Raw genomic sequence first — 17,644 nt, 5'->3', positions numbered from 1 at the left:
ATAAAAAGTTTTTAATAAATCAAATAAAACATGTATACTACCAAAATAAAAGCATCACATAACATATACTAAATTGAGATTTAAAAATATATCTTAATAATACTGTCATAATTTTACAATTTTCTAGTAAAGAAAATGAGCCTATAAAACCCACACTTCCTTTTAGCAAAATGAAATGGTCCAAATAATACATCTTTCTATTAGTAAAAAGAACAGATACTATAAAATTCAAATTATTGTTAACGATATCTAAACAGGACATTTTCCAAATGTCAAATCAAACACCACACATCCTTTAATTTCCAATAATGATAAAAAACATGTGGAAATGTCAATGAAGTTTTTCAAAGACTAACACATCTAATAAATTTCAAAGAGAAATATTATACATATTTAAAAGCACAAAATAGCCCTAGTGTACAGCGTTCCCTTAAGGCTTAACCGATTTTGTTCCACAGATCCCTTTGCCAGTCAGGTGAAAACCACAGACTCCTTACTAAGTCCACACTACACTGTGTATTATTTAATAAATAAATCACACCCATACCAACATATTCCCCTAAGAATGTTTTTTGAATTTCAATTCAAGCTCACAGACCCCTTGTTCAGAACCCCTGCCTATATTTTTAAGTAAATATAACTTGAAGTTCTAATACTATTTCACTAACCATTATAAAATATAGTGTAAAATATCTCAGTGTTTTAATCTCAAAACAAAAAATGAGTTGTAGGAGGATATTTTGTTCTGTCATCTGTCAAATCAAGTGCCAGTTGTTCTAAAATTAGCAATGAAAAGAACCAAGCTTGGGAATATAATCTTAAACTTAATACTAATAAACTTAACAGAAAAGCTTCCCATACTGCCTTTTCTTGAGAAATACAAAACCCAAGAAAGGAATCCTTCTCATCCTAATCTCTGAAGCTTTTACAAACATTCTTTTCATGCCAACTGTTGGAAATAAATAGTTATAAACACCTTAAAATGCAGCCTTCTGAGGCAACTAACTCTTGTCAATCTATGTAATCAATCTAATCTAATCAATTTAACTATTTTCCACTATACCAAAAAGTTAAACAGCAAAAAGAATATTCATTGACATTTAAAAAAGGGATGAACTCATTATCCCAACAAAACTTCTACATTATGGTGAGTTATAACAAACTTGGCCTTGCACCAAACAACCATAAAGTCAAAAGTTTTATTCCACTATTCAACAGCCCATGAAATTAAGGAAAGAAAAACAAAGACACTTACCTCTGTTTCCCAAATTTCTCCCAGAGGGAAATCCACTTCTCATAAAATGATCTCTCCGAGAAGGCCCATCATCCATTTCTAAAGAAAATAACATTTTGAAACAATAAAAACAATTGTCTGTTGTAGGCAATAGTTAAACCTTTCCTATGTGTATTACACACACAGAAAAAGAGGAATTTGAAAGAAGAATAAGAAAAAAGATTAGTCAGAAGAAATATGGGTTGTGGAGATGAATTAAAAGGTTCACCAAAAAAATGACAATGGCACTCATAATTAAAGAAACTGGAAATTAAAAGGAGTCAGCATTTCTAAAACACATGATTAACTGGAAAACAATTTAAGTGTTTAATTATTAAGGTTTTAATACCCAAAATAGTCGAGAGGGTTGGGAAACAAGTGCAAACCACACAGTTATTGAGACCCCAAAGTGGATCAACCTTGATCCTAACTTAAAATGAAAACATGTTTTCTAAGTACAGCAGCATAAAATTTTCTAAAATATACTCACATGGCAACACCAATACATGAAAGGGTGTTTTTATAAGCCCTGTTTATACTATCAAAAACTGATCAAAGAGAAATAGTTATAGTTATCCCTGTAATAGAATACCATATACTTTTATTTCACAGAAATATACATAGCATTCAACATTAAAAATTACATTCTTCGTTAACAGGTAGAATATTGATAAAAAAGGCCACAACAGAAATTCATATTTCCAAAATCAGAATCAGATACATTATATTCTTTAAGCACAATGCAATCAAATTAGAAATTAAAGTAAAACCTAAAAGACTGTTACATTTGTAATTTTAAAAAACACTTCTAAAGAACCTACAATTCAAAGAAAAAAACACAATGGAATTTTTTTAAATTTAGGATTAATGATAAAAAAGTTAATTATCAGACTTCCAGACAAACGAAAGTGAGATGTGTTCTGGGGGATTGTTAATCCACCTAATCTTTGCACAGTTACCAAAAACTGATAGAGCCATGTTTCAAAAAGCTTCGGAAAGCAGTTACAGTGTTGCAATAACTAAGTAAGCACAGATTCAAGAAAAAGGTAACTTTAAAAAGGCAGTGAAAGCTTCCAAGCAACAAGATGGTGAAGTAAAGCTGCTCCAGGACAACATCATTTCTCAGAAGCTTTAAGCAACAAATACAAATGTGGCAGACCATCTTTCTCAAAGCTCCAGAAAACAGGTAAAGAAATGGTTGAGAGTAACAGGGCAGAGCAGTTAATCAAGAAAAAACTAAAAAATGGTAGGATGTCATGGTACCTTGCTGACCACAATCCTGTCCTCTCACTGGCTCATTGTGGGTCAGTCTGTACTCTCAGTATGGGTTCCTGGTCCCAAATCACAGGAAGGAGAGTACCCCTACACAAATACTTGGGTACGTGCATGTCTATGCCAGTCCATCTGATGGTAGCCTGAAGAACTGAACCAGGACACTCATCTCTGGCTCGCTACCCCAGAACCTGTCCTGCACACAGAAGCAGCTTGCAGGCACCTAACTCAGTGTAACAAACAATCAAATTACGGCAGTCTAGGCAAAGGATTACCAGCTTTAAGACATACAACAGAGTTACCTGGACCTGGAAGAAACACTACTTCATAGGGAACAGATGGGGAATTTGGATCCTATAAACAAGTGATTCCTAAGGCCACGAAGGATGACCAGGCCAAGAGGCATGCTCAGAAGAGACAGGAAAGGACCCTGCATTTTCACCTTGGATTGTTCTTAATGTTCATTCGGAAGAGGACTAAGCTCTGAAGGAGAGCACCAGCCAACACAGAACAAAAGTGTAGAGACTGTGAAAGGAATTTTTGGTGTCTGTTTTTGTTAGCTCCTGACAGTTAAAAGAAAATCTCATTCATATTACCAGCTGGATACATACTTAAGGAACAGATATCTCACAGACTAAATTCCAGCATTAATACATTAAAATATTAAAATATATAGTAACTAATTATGGCTTATGCATAAATTCAAACTTATTTTATACCCAAGCATGCCTAGTTCCCGGGAAGCCAATTAAGTGATATAGGCTCTATTGGCTTTGAATATTCAGGGAGGATGTAGACTGTATGTGTTAATTCAAGCTTACCTGGAATGTAGGGGGATATGTGTTAATTCAAGACCTATCTGATACTCAAACACTTAAAACTCTAAGAAACTAACAAAGAAAATCCTTTTGCATAAAAGCACCATTTGACTACCCATTCCTACAACCTCTATATAAAAGGGACCCAAAAACCCTATTTGGGGCTTGGTTTTTATCAGGACAGAAGTCTGCTGAGCCCGGCCAGCTGTTAATAAATCTTCCTTCTCAGATTCTCGCATCCTGGCCTTCAATTCTGCGATAACCCGACTTTTCTCTACTACAACATAACAAGATTTAAAGGTATACAAAGAAACAAAATGATGGCTCATCCAAAAGAAATGTATAAAATATCAAAAACCCTCAATGAAAAACACACAAAACAAAAATACATGAATGAAAATGACACTTTGGACACATCACACAGAATTTTTTAAAATGGTCTTAAATATGCTCAAATAACCAAAAGGAACTAAGGACAAAGAACTAAAGAATATGAGGAAAACAACAAATGAACAAAATAAGGATTTAGGATAAAGAGATATACATTATAAAAAGGACCAAAAGATTTTTAATGTAACATTTTTTGTGATGCATATATCTTCAAAAAAATACAATTTACAAAAATGATGGAGGCGGGGGGGGTGGGGAGTGGGTTATATGGGAACCTCTTATGTTTTTTAATGTAACATTCTTTGTGATTAACCTTAATTTTTAAAAAGGATAAAAAAATAAAAAGGATCAAAAGAAAAACACTTGAGCTGATGACCATAGTATTTCCTATAAAAAACTCCCCAGAACATTTCAAGAGCAGAATGGAGCTGGCAAAAGAAAAAAAATCAATGAACTTGAAGATAAGAAAATATACATTATTCACTGAAAAACAAAAGGAAACAGAATGAAGAAAAGTAAACAGAGACTAAGAGATATGAGGGACTCCAGAAAGCTACAAACAATCTCACAATGGGAGACCCAGGGGAAAAAAAAAAAAAAGAATATTCAAAGATAATAGTGGAGGGAAGCAGATTTGGCTCAACTGATTGAGAGCATCCACCTACCACATGGGAGGTCCAGGGTTCAAACCCAGGGCCTCCTGACCTGTGTGGTGAGCTGGCCCATGTGCAGTGCTGATGTGCACAAAGAGTGCTGTGGCACAAAGGGGTGTGCCCTGCAGAGGGGAGCAGCCCACGCGCAAAGAGCGCACCCTGTATGGAAAGCTGCCCCGTGCAAAAAAAGCGCAGCCTGCCTATGAGTGGCACTGCACACACGGAGAGCTGATGCAGCAAGATGACACAACAAAAAGAGACACAGATTCCCAGTGCCGCTGACAAGAATACAAGCAGACACACAAGAACACACAGCGAATGGACAGAGAGAGCAGACAACTAGGGGGGAGGGGGGACGGTTAGGGGAAAGAAATAAAAAATAAATCTTTAAAAAAAAAAGATAATGGCGGAAAACTTTCTAAACTTAAGACATGAATATACATATCCAAGGTGTTCAATTCCACAAAGAGAAAAAAGATCCATGCCCACACAAATTAAAATAAAACTGTCATACGCCAAAAACAAAGAGAATCCTGAAAGCTTCAAGAGAGCAGCAATGCATCACGTACAAGGGAGTCTCAACAAGACTATGTGCTGCAGTCTCATCAGACCCACGAAGGCAAGAAAGCAATAGAATGACATATTTCAAATGCTGAAAGAAATTAACTGCCAACCAAGAATTTGATATCCAGGGAGATAAATCTTTCAAAACTGAGGAAGAGATTAAGACATTCTCAGACAAAAGTTGAGAGAGTTCATCACTACTACCATGACCTCCACTTTGGAATGAAAATAAAAGGACATTTAACAGGATAGCAAAGTTGCACAAATAAATAAAGGTTAACTACATAGGTAATTAAAATACTGGTACTCTTTTATTTATTATTATACCTCCATCATTTACTTATTAAAAGATTTAAAATGCAAATGCAAACTTCAGGGAAGTTGGCAAACAAAAAGACAGGAAACTCTCTTCCTACCTAGAAAAATAGCTAGAGGACAGACTGAAATGACCTGAAAAAAAATCTTCTAGAGTTTAAGATACCAGGGGAAGGCTGAACACCACTCAGAGGAGAAAGAAGCAAAGTAAAAGAGTCGCTATGGCAAAACTGTAAGTTAAAAGCTGCAGCTACAAATGCCAGCACCTTCCCCACACTACAGACACTTTTGAATTCTCAAGCCTTGAGGATGATAGCTACAGACATAGGTGGGAGACTCCACCTTCCCAGGAAGCAAGAAGAACACAGCCTAAGGCTGTTCTGCTGTGTCTCAGGAGCCCTTCCTGAGAAGGGATTAAAGAGATCCAACCCTCGCAATCTACCTCTCTCCTGAACAGGATTGGCTGCTGAGGATACAGAGGGGAGTGGAATTACGTCCCACCAGGGAAAAGGGAAGGTCTGCCAGCAAAGGTTGGAGAACTGCCTCTGAGAACATTTGAATTATAAGATTCTTAGCCTCCACACAGGATGCTCTATCACACTGAACCAGTCCCGGGTGCAGCATACTCCAATCAGGCAATGAACTAAGAGGGCTGCCAAAGAACATCAAATGCAGGCAACCAAACAAGTGCACATGAGGAAATGAAAAGTAAATAAGAGACCAGCAAGACAGTGGCAGAGTAAAGAGCCCCTAGTCAGCTCCTGCTACAGGGCAGTTAGTAAACACCCAGAGCTATCTGGAGCAAGCTGAAGCACCTGTTTGGGGGCTCCAGGAGGCCAGAAGAGCATCCTGCAACATATTTAAAGGAAAGGAAGGTGGAGATTGCCCATCTGCACAGAAGCCTCATAAGTAGAGTGCTCCATGCCACAGAGGCCGGTGTCCATCCTCCACTGGAGGGATAAGCCGCCTCGGGAGCTGTTCCTCAGCTGGAATTGAAAGCTCCACTTCCCAAAAATGGGGGAGGAAGAGACGGTTGGGCACCAATTTCAGCTACTGATGAGTAAATTCAGCGGGCTAAAGGATAATCCTGAGAATAGGTAAAGTTTGAGCTTGTCAAAGTCAGAAAGAGGACGGGAGCCACTGTCTTAAAGCCATGCCTGGCATGAGGGCAAGCAGGGCGGACTGAAAATCCCAGTGCTGGAGAGAACCAGCTTCTTTCCATACAGATCAGATTGCAGTTCTAGCCTAGGCCCCAGTGCCACCTCCAGCAGAGAGGAAGATACAGGGACCTGCACCAGCCTCTCTAGGAAATTACTACTGGCAAAGCTGCAGAAGCCGATGATTATCCTACTCCAGCAGCATGAGCCACCCCAGGAGCTTTTCTGTAGCTGAAACTGGAAGCTCCATTTCCCAAAAACAGAGGAAGAGGAGACGGTTGCCTATTGATTTTGGTTACTAATTGGTAGACTCAGCTGGCTAAGATATAACCCTGGGAACAGCTGGGGTGTGAATCTACCCAAGTCAGAAAGAGAATGGTGGCTGCCATTTTGACTCTACCCCCAGTCTGAGGGGAAGCCCGGCTGACCAAAACTCACAGTAAAGGTAGGAACTGGTTTCTTTCACCCAGATTGGCCCTCAGCCCTGCCTCTAGCAAGGAGGCAGCTGGTGGGCCCTGCACCAGCCTATCCAAGTAAATGCAGGTAACTTTGCTGGCAAAGACTGAAAATGGGAAGTTTACCAGAACAACTGCGGTCACCTTGGACCCACACTGCATAAACTGCTGCCCACGTGACCTGCAGCTCCATCCCTGCCCCAGGTGGGGGAGACAGGGGCATGAAGCTTCATCATTCTAACTGGGCAACTACAGTCTAGGCCTGCACGACTTGGATTATTCCACATTGCTGTGACTATGTCCTTATTCCTGGGAAAGGAGAAAGTTAGAAGAAGCTTCATTGGTCCTTGGCACAATGAGGGCATCTTGAGCCTCCACGGCTTACAACACCAACTATATCCTTGGCTCCTACTGCACAACCAGCAAGGGAGAAAGGGCAGGAAGCCCTAAACTAAGGAGAAAAACTGCACCCAGAATACTCTAGTAATCCAGATGCTAAGACACTAACAAAAAAGTACAATCCACACCAAGAAACAGGAAGCTATGGCCCCGTTAAAGGAACTAGATAAGCTTCCAGATGACATAAAGGAATTGAGACAACTAATCACAGATGTTCTAATAAATTCAATGAGATGGCTAAAGAGATTAAGGATATTAAGAACACACTGGATGAGCAAAAGAAAAATTTGAAAGCATACATAGAAAAAAGGCAGATCTTATGGGAATGAAAGGTGCAATAAATGAAATTTAAAAAACACTGGAGTTGAAGAGGCAGAAGAAAGGATTGGTGACCTTGAAGAAATGGCTACTGAAAGTGAACATGCAAAAGAAGAGATGAAGAATGGAAAAAATTGAACAAGGTCTCTGGGAACTACATAACAGCAAAAGGTGTACAAACGTAAGTGTCATGGGTGTCCCAGAAGAAGAAGAGAAGGGAAAAGGGGCAGAAGGAATATCTGAAGAAATTATGGTAGAAAATTTCCCACCCCCACTGAAGGACATAGATATCCATGTCCAAGAGGCACAATGTACTCCCATTTGAAGAAAACCAAATAGACTTACTCTGAGATACATACTCATCAGAATGCCAAATGCCAAAGACTAAGAAAGAATCTGAGAGCAGCAAGAAAAAAGCAATGCATAACGTATAAGAGATATCCAATAAGATTAAGTGCTGATTTCTCACCAGACACCATGGAGGCAAGAAGGCAGTGGTCTGATATGTTTAAAATACTAAAAGAGAAAAACTGCCAGCCAGGAATCTTATATCCAGCAAGACTGTCTTTCAAAAATGAGGGTAAGATTAGAATATTCGCAAATAAACAGAAACTGAGGGAATTTCTAAGCAAGAGGCAGGTCTTCAGGAAATACTAAAGGGTATGCTAGAGCCTGAAAAGAAAGGACAGGAGAGAGAGAGGCCTGGAAGAGAGTCTAGAAATGAAGATTATATCAATAAAAGTAACTAAAAGTGTTGAAAAAGTGGTGAAAATAAAATATGACAGATAAAACTCAGTCAGGAATAAATTTAACCAACGATGTAAAGCACTTGTATTCAGAAAACAGCAACTCAGTGTTAAAAGAAATCAAAAAAAGGTCTAAAGAACTGGAAAAACATTCCATGCTCATGGATTGGAAGACTAAATATCATTAAAATGTCACTTCTACTCAAATTGATAAATAGATTCAATGCAATCCCAATAAAAATTCCACCAGCATTTAAAAAAAAAAATTGAAAACATGATCATCAAATATATCTGGAAAGGTAAGAGGTCCTGAAGAGCCAGAAACATCATAAGAAGGAAAAGGAAACCCTCATCTCCAGGCTTTAAATCATATTACCTAGCTATAGTAGTAAAAACAGCATGGTACTGTCGTAAAGACAGACACATAAACCAATGGAACCAAATTTATGGTTCAGAAACAGACCCTAACATCTATGGTCAAGTGATTTTTGACTAGCCAGTTAAACCCACACAGCTCAGGCCAAATAATCCATTCAACAAATGGTGCTGAAAGAATTAGATATCCACAGTGGAAAGAAAGAGGACCCCTATCTCACACCTTATTCAAAAATTAACTCAAAAAGGATCAAAAACCCAAAATTAAAAGAACCACAAAACTTCTAGAAGAAATTGTAGGAAAATATCTTCAAGACCTGGTGGTAGGAGGTGGATTCTTAAAGGAAATAAGAGGAGGACTAAGATGGACTACTGATGTTTAATGTATGTAGAAGTTTTAATTAGCTTTACTGTTAAGAGTGTGGAAATGCACAGAGTGGACGGTAACACACAGTAACAGCTATTTTATAAATGGGGATGTGACTGAAAATGGTAGTCTAGGTATATAAATGTCAACTGACAGAATGCTAGAGAATAATCTAGGAACTGAATAGCACAGTAAACCAAGAGGTGGATGAGAACTGTGGTTGATGGTACAGATGCAAGAGTGTCCTTTGTGAGCTACAGCAAATGTACATCACTACTGCAGGGTGTTGGGAATGTGGAGAAGCATGGGAAAAATACAGCTGGAGTAACGTATGGACTGTGGTTAGAAGTAATAATAAAATATTCCTGCATCTATGCAAAAGATGTACTGTGTTGATAATGAGGCATATGGAAAATGTGAGCCAAATGTACACTATTGGACATGGTAACAATCAGATGATATTATTTTATCTGTAGCAAATATTCCACCACAGTGTGGTGTGTTGATGGAGGGGTGTTGTTTGGTAATTCTGCACATGTGCATGATTGTTTTATAAGTTGACAACTTCTATCATAAAAAAATAGATTTTAAAAAATAATAGGATGGGTTGGGGGAAAAACACACCAAATATAAGATAAGGACTAAGATTAGTAGTGATATTTTGACAATTTTCTTTCAAAATTTGTAACAAACATCTCACAACAATGCAAGGTGTTGGTGGAGGGTTGACGTATGAGACCCCTGTATGATGTTATGCCTGTTTGCTTTGTAAGTTCACAATTTTTATTATACACTTAATCGCTTATGTATGTTCATATTTAAATGCTATAAGGATAACAATAACAGGGTTGGTTGGGGGAAAATATTTTAGTTAGTAGAAATATTTTGACAATGCTCTTTAATCACTACTTAAAAGGTTTAACAACAATGCAAGGTACTGGTTGTAGGACGAGTTATGAGAGTCCTATATGCTGTTATATATATTTGTTTAATAAGTTCACAACTATTATTATACACTTATTTATGTCTGAGTGATATACTTCAATAAATTAATTTTAAAAATTTTTTGTAAGTAAATGAGAGGCTTTTTCTGGCCCACATGCTTATCTTCTCCAAGGCCCTAAGAAGGATGTCTACAACCCATTACTGGGTCCAGGACTCAGATTTGAGCAACTAACAGGGAAAATCCTAAGAACTCAAAATAGGTTGAAGCAAGAATAAAAGAACAGCAGTTACACACAGTCTCCTTCCACTAAAACCCTACAAAAGAGAGAATTAAAACATCTGAGCAAACTCACCATCTAATCAGATGTTTAGACATCAGAAAAAAATTACAAACCATATGAAGAAAATGGAAGAAATGGCCCAAGAAAAGGAATATATCAAAGAACCAGAAGAGACGCAGGATATGAGACAACTAAATCAACAAGAGGCACACACATTTTCAAAATCAAATTGAGTTGAAAGACAATACAGCTAAAGAGAAAAGACATCAAGAAGATACTGAACTAACACAAAGAAGAATTCGAAACCCTGAATAAAAAATAACAGAACTCATGGGAATGAAAGACACAATAGGTCCAACCAAAAACACATGAGAGGCATTCAAAAGAAGACTCAAAACGGCAGAAGAATGAGTGATACTGAAGACAGAACAGCTGGAATTGAAGGCAGAAAAGAACAGAGAGCTGAAGGAATGGAAAAAAATAGAGCAGGCACTCAGGGAGTTGAGTTCTGTATTAATCAGCCAAAGGGTACTGATGCAAAATACCAAAAATCTGTTCACTTTTACAAAGGATATTTATTTGGGGTAGAAGTTTACACTTATCAGGCCATAAAGTGTAAGTTACTTTCCTCACCAAAGTCTGCTGCCACATATTGGAGCAATATGTCTGCCAAAATTCAGCTTTCCTCTTCCTCTTAAGGATCTGTGGTCCCAGCTTCTTCCAATATCAGCTGTAGGCTGGGATAGGTCTCATCTCTCACCCAGGGCTTGTTTCTTTCCAGGCTTGGCTACTCTGCTCCCTCCACAAGGCCTCCAAAAGGGACAATCCACCAAGAAGAAATAATAGTAATAAATACCTATGCACCTTACCAGGGTATCCCAAAATACATCCAAATCTGGCAAAACTGAAGGAAGAACTAGACATCTCTAAAAGAACAGTTGGAGACTTCAACACACCACTTGCATCATTAGCTAGAACTAGAAAGATGATCAACAAGGAAACCAAGATCTTGAACAATATATATGATAAACGAGCTAGACCTAAGAGACATACATAGAACAATGCACCTAAACTCAGCAGGATATACATTCTTCTCAAGTGCCCATGGATCTTCCTCCAGGATAGACCACATGTTAGGTCACAATGCCACTCTCAATAAATATAAAAAGATTGAAATTATAAAAAGCACCTCAGATCATAAGAGAATGAAACTGTAAATCAATAATAGAAAGAGGTAAAAAATCTGCAACTGTGTGAAGGCTAAGTAACACATGCTTAAATAATCAGCGACTCAAAGAAGAAAGTACAAGTGAAATCAGTAATATACTGAGGTGAAAGAAAACGAGAATACAACTTATCAAAATTTATGGGATACAGCAAAGGAAGTCCTAAGAGGGAAATTTATACCCTTAAACGCCTATATTAAAAGAGAAGAGCTAAAAATCAGGGATCTAACTGAACCGGAGAAACTAGAAAAAGAACAGCAAACCCTTCCCAAAGCAAGCAGAAGGAAAGAAATAAACATTAGAGCAGAAAAAAATGAAATTGAGAACAAAAAAAAGAGAAAAACAAAACCAAAAGCTGGTTCCTAAAGAAGATCAATAAAATTGACGAACCCCCAGCTAGTCTAACAAAGAAACAGAGAAGATGCAAATTTTTAAAAATCAGAAATGGAAGGGGCAAGATTACAACTGACCCCACAGAAATAAAAAGGATAAGAGGATATTATGACAAACTGTATGCCAACAAACTAGATAACCTAGATAAAATGGACAAATTACTAGAAATGCATAATCTACTTTGACGCTACAAGAAATACAAGAACTTAACAAAGCAATCATATTTAGAGACTGATGGTGATGGTGTCTTAAGATGGCTGCCAGGCAGCCGGTTCCTACCCGAAGGAAAGGTATGGAGTGGGCTGCTACCTCCTGGCTGAAATGAAAGCAAGGCTGAGTCGAATTCTGAGGATAAAGCCACAGTAGAGAACTTTGGACTTAACATACAGGAAGATAAAGATCAGGCCACTAGAAAGTCAGAAATCTCAGATTCCCCTACATATGGACTAAAAACTGGAAAGAGGCAAACGTAAATTCATATGCAAAGCATCCTTCTGGAATTTCTTTAAATATATGGAATAAATTTCAAGAATTACATAAATATTCTGAACTCAAAAACCTGGCCTCAAGATTCAGGAGGAAAAAAAGAAAATGCTCCAGGAAAGATAAACTGAAGAAAGAAGAAGCATATTACCACAAGCACTCACAAAATGAAACCCAATAAAAGTAGCTCACTCAGTATTTTGGAGTCAATGATAGGTGTGATCCACCGCCCCCCACCCCTGTGAAAAAGAAAAAAATTTAAAAGTCAGGTCTTGAAAAGTGCATGGACCAGGATGTGAAAGAGTGGACTATTGAAAAAGCCAAGGAACTCAAGCAACCAGCCAGCTACACAGACCTTGGTGTAAAAACTGCCAAAGCTGTTGCCTGCCACAACTTTGTAAAAGCCAAAAAGGCTGCTGAAAATTCTCAGGTTGTTCAGAAAAAGAAGAAACTTGCATAGGGGCAAAGAAGAAATGGGAAATCAAAAGCAATATCGGATATATGTAATTTGCAAGTGTGCTTCAAGATATTTCTAGACTCCATGGGCTCAATATACTGAAAAGACTTTCCTGCTTCTGTTAAACATCAGGAAATTGATAAAATACAAGCATAAATTTGGGAGTGGATTATCAAATCTTTTCAGTCTTTTTCTAATAAATTGATCCTATTGAAGTGCATGAACTGGAGCATTCTGTTACTTATACAAGAAAATCTAATGCAAGAAAAAATGATAGTTTTATTATTTGTATAACTTAGTATAAAATCAATTTTACATTTTGTCCATTTGGTATAGCATTACCAATGAACTCCTTGTACTTTCTTACCTGTATTCAGTTAACTATACTCTTCCAGGACTTTGTTTTTAAGTTTGTTTGTTTGTAATAGATAAGTCATAAGTGGAACAAAGTCTCAATTCATACTTTTACAAGTGACTATTTGTAAAATTACTGACACTTTATTGGAGGCAGTAGAGTTAATATTTCAAAGTCACATGGTAAAACCAATTAATTTTCATGTATGTCTAGATAAGATAATTCATTAAAGGAAAGGACAAACTGTAGTATATGGAGGGTGGTTTAAATTCAGCTCTGCGGAAAGCAGATTTGGCTCAATGGATAGAGCATCCACCTACCACATGGGAGGTTCAGGGTTCAAACCAAGGGCCTCCTGACCCCTGTGGTGAGCTGGCCCATGCACAGTAATGATGTGCACCAGGAGTGCAGTGCCACGCAGGGGTGTCCCCGCGCAGGGGTGGGCCATGCGCAAAGAGTGTGCCCCATAAATGGAGCCGCCCTGCACGAAAAAGGTGCAGCCTGCCCAGGAATGGCGCTGCACACACGGAGAGCTGTCGCAGCAAGATGATGCAACAAATAAGTGACGCAGTTTCTCAGTGCTGCTGACAAGAATACAAGCGGACAGAGAAGAACACACAGCAAATGGACACAGAGAGCAGACAACGGGGGGCAGGGTGGGAGGGGAGAGCTAAATAAAAAGTAAATCTTTTAAAAAAAGCTCTGCCTGGAAATGTCTTCCTAAATCTCTCTCTCAGCTCTGTCATTCTTTAAATTATGAGATGGTTCTTACATGAGAAAATGGTATCATTATATTAAGCAGACAGTTATAACTCAAGACAAACAAAAAAATAAAAAATAAAGAGACTGAATCACTTATCAAAAACCTCCCAACAAAGAAACATCCAGGACCAGATGGCTTCACAGGTAAACTTTACCAAGTATTTCTTGTAAGAAAATTACAGACCATTTCCCTAATGAACAGAGATGTAAAAATTCTCAACAAAATACTTGCCAACACAATTCCCAGCATTTCAAAAGACTTATATGTCACAACCAAGTGGGATTTATTCCTGGTATGCAAGGGTGGTTCGACATGAGAAAAACAATCAACGTAATACACCACATTAACAAAATGAAGGGAAAAAACCTACATCATCATTTCAATCAATGCAGAGAAGGCATTCAACAAAAGTAAGCATCCTTTTTTGATAAAAACCACTTTGAATGATAGCAATAGAGGGAATATTCTTCAAAGAGGCTTATATGAAAAAGCCACAACCAACTCAACAGGGAAAGGTTGAAAGCTTTCCCTCTAAGATCGGGAATAAGACAAGGATACCCAATGTCACCTCTGTTATTCAACATTGTACTAGAAATTCTAGCAAGAGCAATCAGACAAGGAACAAAAAGGTATGCAAATAAGAAAAGAAGTAACATTCTCTTTGCAGATAATATAATCCTATACTTAGAATATTCTGAAGAGTCTATGACAAAGCTACTTGAGCTAATAAATGAGCATAGCAAAGTGGCAGGATACAAAATCAACACACAAAAATCAGTAATGTTTCTGTACACTAATAATGAACAATCTTAGGAGGAAATCAGAGGAAAATTCCATTTATAAGAGCAAGAGAAAGACTCAAATACCTAGGAATCAATTTAACCAAAGAAATATAGGACCTATATGCAGAAAACTACAAAACAATGCTAAAAGAAAACAATGAAGACTAAACAAATGAAAAGATTTGGATTGGAAGACAAAATATTGTGAGGATTTCAATCATACAAACTGATTTACAGATTGAATGCAATCCCAGTAAAAACTTCAACAGCCTACTTTACAGAAATAGAAAAGGCAATTAACAAACTTATTTGGAAGGGAAAGTGCACCTGAATAGCCAAAAGTATTCTAAAAAAGAAGAGCGACATGGGAGGAATTTCACTGCCTGGCCCTGAAATATATTACAAAGCTACAATGGTCAAAACAGCATGGTACTGGCATAAAGATAGACACATTCATCAGTGGAATAGAACTGAGAGTCTAGAAATAAACCCTCACACCTCTACAGCCAACTGGTTTTTGACAAACCAACCAAGTCCATGTTGATGAGACAAAACAATCTTTTCAACAAAAGGTGCTGGAGAACTGGAAATCCATAACCAAAGGAACAAAGAGGACCCCTATCTCACTCCCTACACAAGAATCAATCCAGGGAAGCGGACTTGGCCCAATGGATACGGCATCCACCTACCACATGGGAGGTTCACAGTTTAAAGCCCAGGCCTCCTTGACCCGTGTGGAACTGGCCCATGTGCAGTGCTGATGCACGCAAGGAGTGCCGAGCTACGCAGGGATGTCCCCCATGTAGGGGAGCCCCACGCACAAAGAGTGCGCCCCATAAGGAGAGCTGCCCAGTATAAAATAAAGTGCAGCCTGCCCAAGAATGGCGCCGCACACACGGAGAGCTGACACAACAAGATGACACAACAAAAAGAAACACAGATTCCCGGTGCCGCTGATAAGAAGTGGTCAAAGAAAAACACACAGTGAATGGACACAGAGAGCAGACAGCTGCGGAGGGGGGACGGGAGAGAAATAAATAAGAATCAATCCAAAAGAACTGAGATCAGTGACTCAGATATTTGTACAATTTTCATAGGAGCAATATTATTCACAATAGCCAAAAGGTGGAAAAACACAACTCTGCGTCAATAGATGAATAAAGGTGGCATATCCATATAATGGAATAGTACTTATAAAAAGGAATGAAGTTTTTTAAATTTTTTTTATTAGAGAAGTTGTATGTTTTCAGAAATATTCAAAAAATACAGAGTTCCTATATACCACCTCTAGTATTAATACCTTGCATTAGTGTGGAACATTTGTTATAAATCGTGAAAGAACATTTTTATAATTGTACTATTAATTACAGTCCATCATTTATAATAGGGTTCACTGTATTGCAAAGTCATGTTATGTTTTGAAAATTTTATTCTAGTAACATATTGTATTAGTCAACCAAAGGGGTGCTGATGCAAAATACCAGAAATGGGTTGAGTTTTATGAAGGGTATTTATTTGGGGTAGGAGCTTACAGTTACCAGGCCATAAAGCATAAGTTACTTCCCTCACCAAAGTCTATTTTCACGTGTTGGAGCAAAATGGCTGCCAACATGTGCAAGGGTTCAGGCTTCCTGGGTTCCTCTGGGCTCAGCTCCTCAGTTTTCGCCACAAGGTCAGCTGTAAGCTATGAGGCTCTCTAGGCTTTGCCTTTCTCCACAAGGTCAGCTGTAGACTATCAGGCAAACGGCTCTGTCTCTTTCCCTGGGGCAACAGCTTTACCATCAAACTCCTACATCAAAACTCCAACATCAGAAACCCACAACTCTGTCCTTTGCCATGCTTTTTATCTGTGAATCCCTACCCACCAAGGGCGGGGACTCAATGCCCTAATGACATGGCCCAATTAAAGCCCCAACCATAACTCAGTGAGGCCCAGGTACAGATAAGGTTACAAACATAATCCAATATCTGTTTTTGGAATTCATAACCATATCAAACTGCTACACATATATATGAACTAAAATTTCCCTTTTAACCACATTCACATGTGTTCATTGCTGTAATTTACATTCACAATGTTGAGTTACCCTCCCCACCACCTAGTACCAAAACTTTACAAACAATCCAAAAAAAAAACCCTCCACAATTTAAACATTGTATTAGCCACAGGGGTGCTGATGCAAAATATCAAAAATTGGTTGGTTTTCATAAAGGGTATTTATCTGGGGTAGGAGCTTACAGATACCAGACTATAAAGTGTTAAGTTACTTCCTTCACCAAAGTCTATATTCACATGTTGGAGCAAGATGGCTGCTGAAGTCTGCAAGGGTTCAGGCTTCCTGGGTTCCTCCCTTCCAGGATCTTGCTTCTCTCTGGGTTAAGAGTTCCTGTCTTCCTGGGGCTTGCTTCTCTTTCCTCTGGGGCTCCAGCTTAAGGCTTCAGGATCAAATTCCAACATCAAAACTCCAACCTCAAAAAACCTCAATTCTGTCCTTTGCCACGCTTTTTATCTGTGCATCCCCATCCACCAAGGGGTGGGGACTCAATGCCCTAATGACATGGCCCAATCAAAGCCCCAATCATAATTCAATCATGCCCAGGTACAGACCAGATTACAAACATAATCCAATATCTACTTTCGGAATTCATAACCGTATCCAACTGCTACAAACATTTACTCCCCATTCCCTCTGGACCCTGTGAGCCTACATTCTAGGTAATGACTATGAGTTTTCTTATTCCAATTATTTCATTTCCATGAGATCATACAATATTTGTCTATTTATGTCTGTCCTATTTCACTCAATATATCTTCAAGATTGATCCATGTTGTTCCATGAAAACTTTGTAAATCAAA

At 38.3% G+C, this 17,644-nt stretch overlaps 1 protein-coding gene and 1 pseudogene across 3 annotated transcripts in view; one reads left to right on the top strand and one right to left on the bottom strand.

Annotated features, from left to right (window-relative positions):
* DDX4 (DEAD-box helicase 4) overlaps window positions 1-17,644 on the bottom strand; it is a 109,869-nt gene that overhangs the window by 57,584 nt on the left and 34,641 nt on the right. For all 3 annotated transcript variants that reach the window (XM_058309098.1, XM_058309099.1, XM_058309100.1), the window contains exon 4: window positions 1,256-1,333. In XM_058309098.1, the coding sequence (XP_058165081.1) occupies window positions 1,256-1,333 (78 nt within the window). The remainder of the gene's footprint in view (window positions 1-1,255; window positions 1,334-17,644) is intronic.
* LOC139439810 (protein FAM204A pseudogene) lies at window positions 6,300-12,937 on the top strand (annotated as a pseudogene).

Source organism: Dasypus novemcinctus, chromosome 2 (assembly GCF_030445035.2).
Source record: "Dasypus novemcinctus isolate mDasNov1 chromosome 2, mDasNov1.1.hap2, whole genome shotgun sequence".
NCBI classification, from domain to species: domain Eukaryota; kingdom Metazoa; phylum Chordata; class Mammalia; order Cingulata; family Dasypodidae; genus Dasypus; species Dasypus novemcinctus.
The sequence above is the reverse complement of the archived record's forward strand: the minus strand, read 5'-3'. Positions and strand labels throughout refer to the sequence as shown.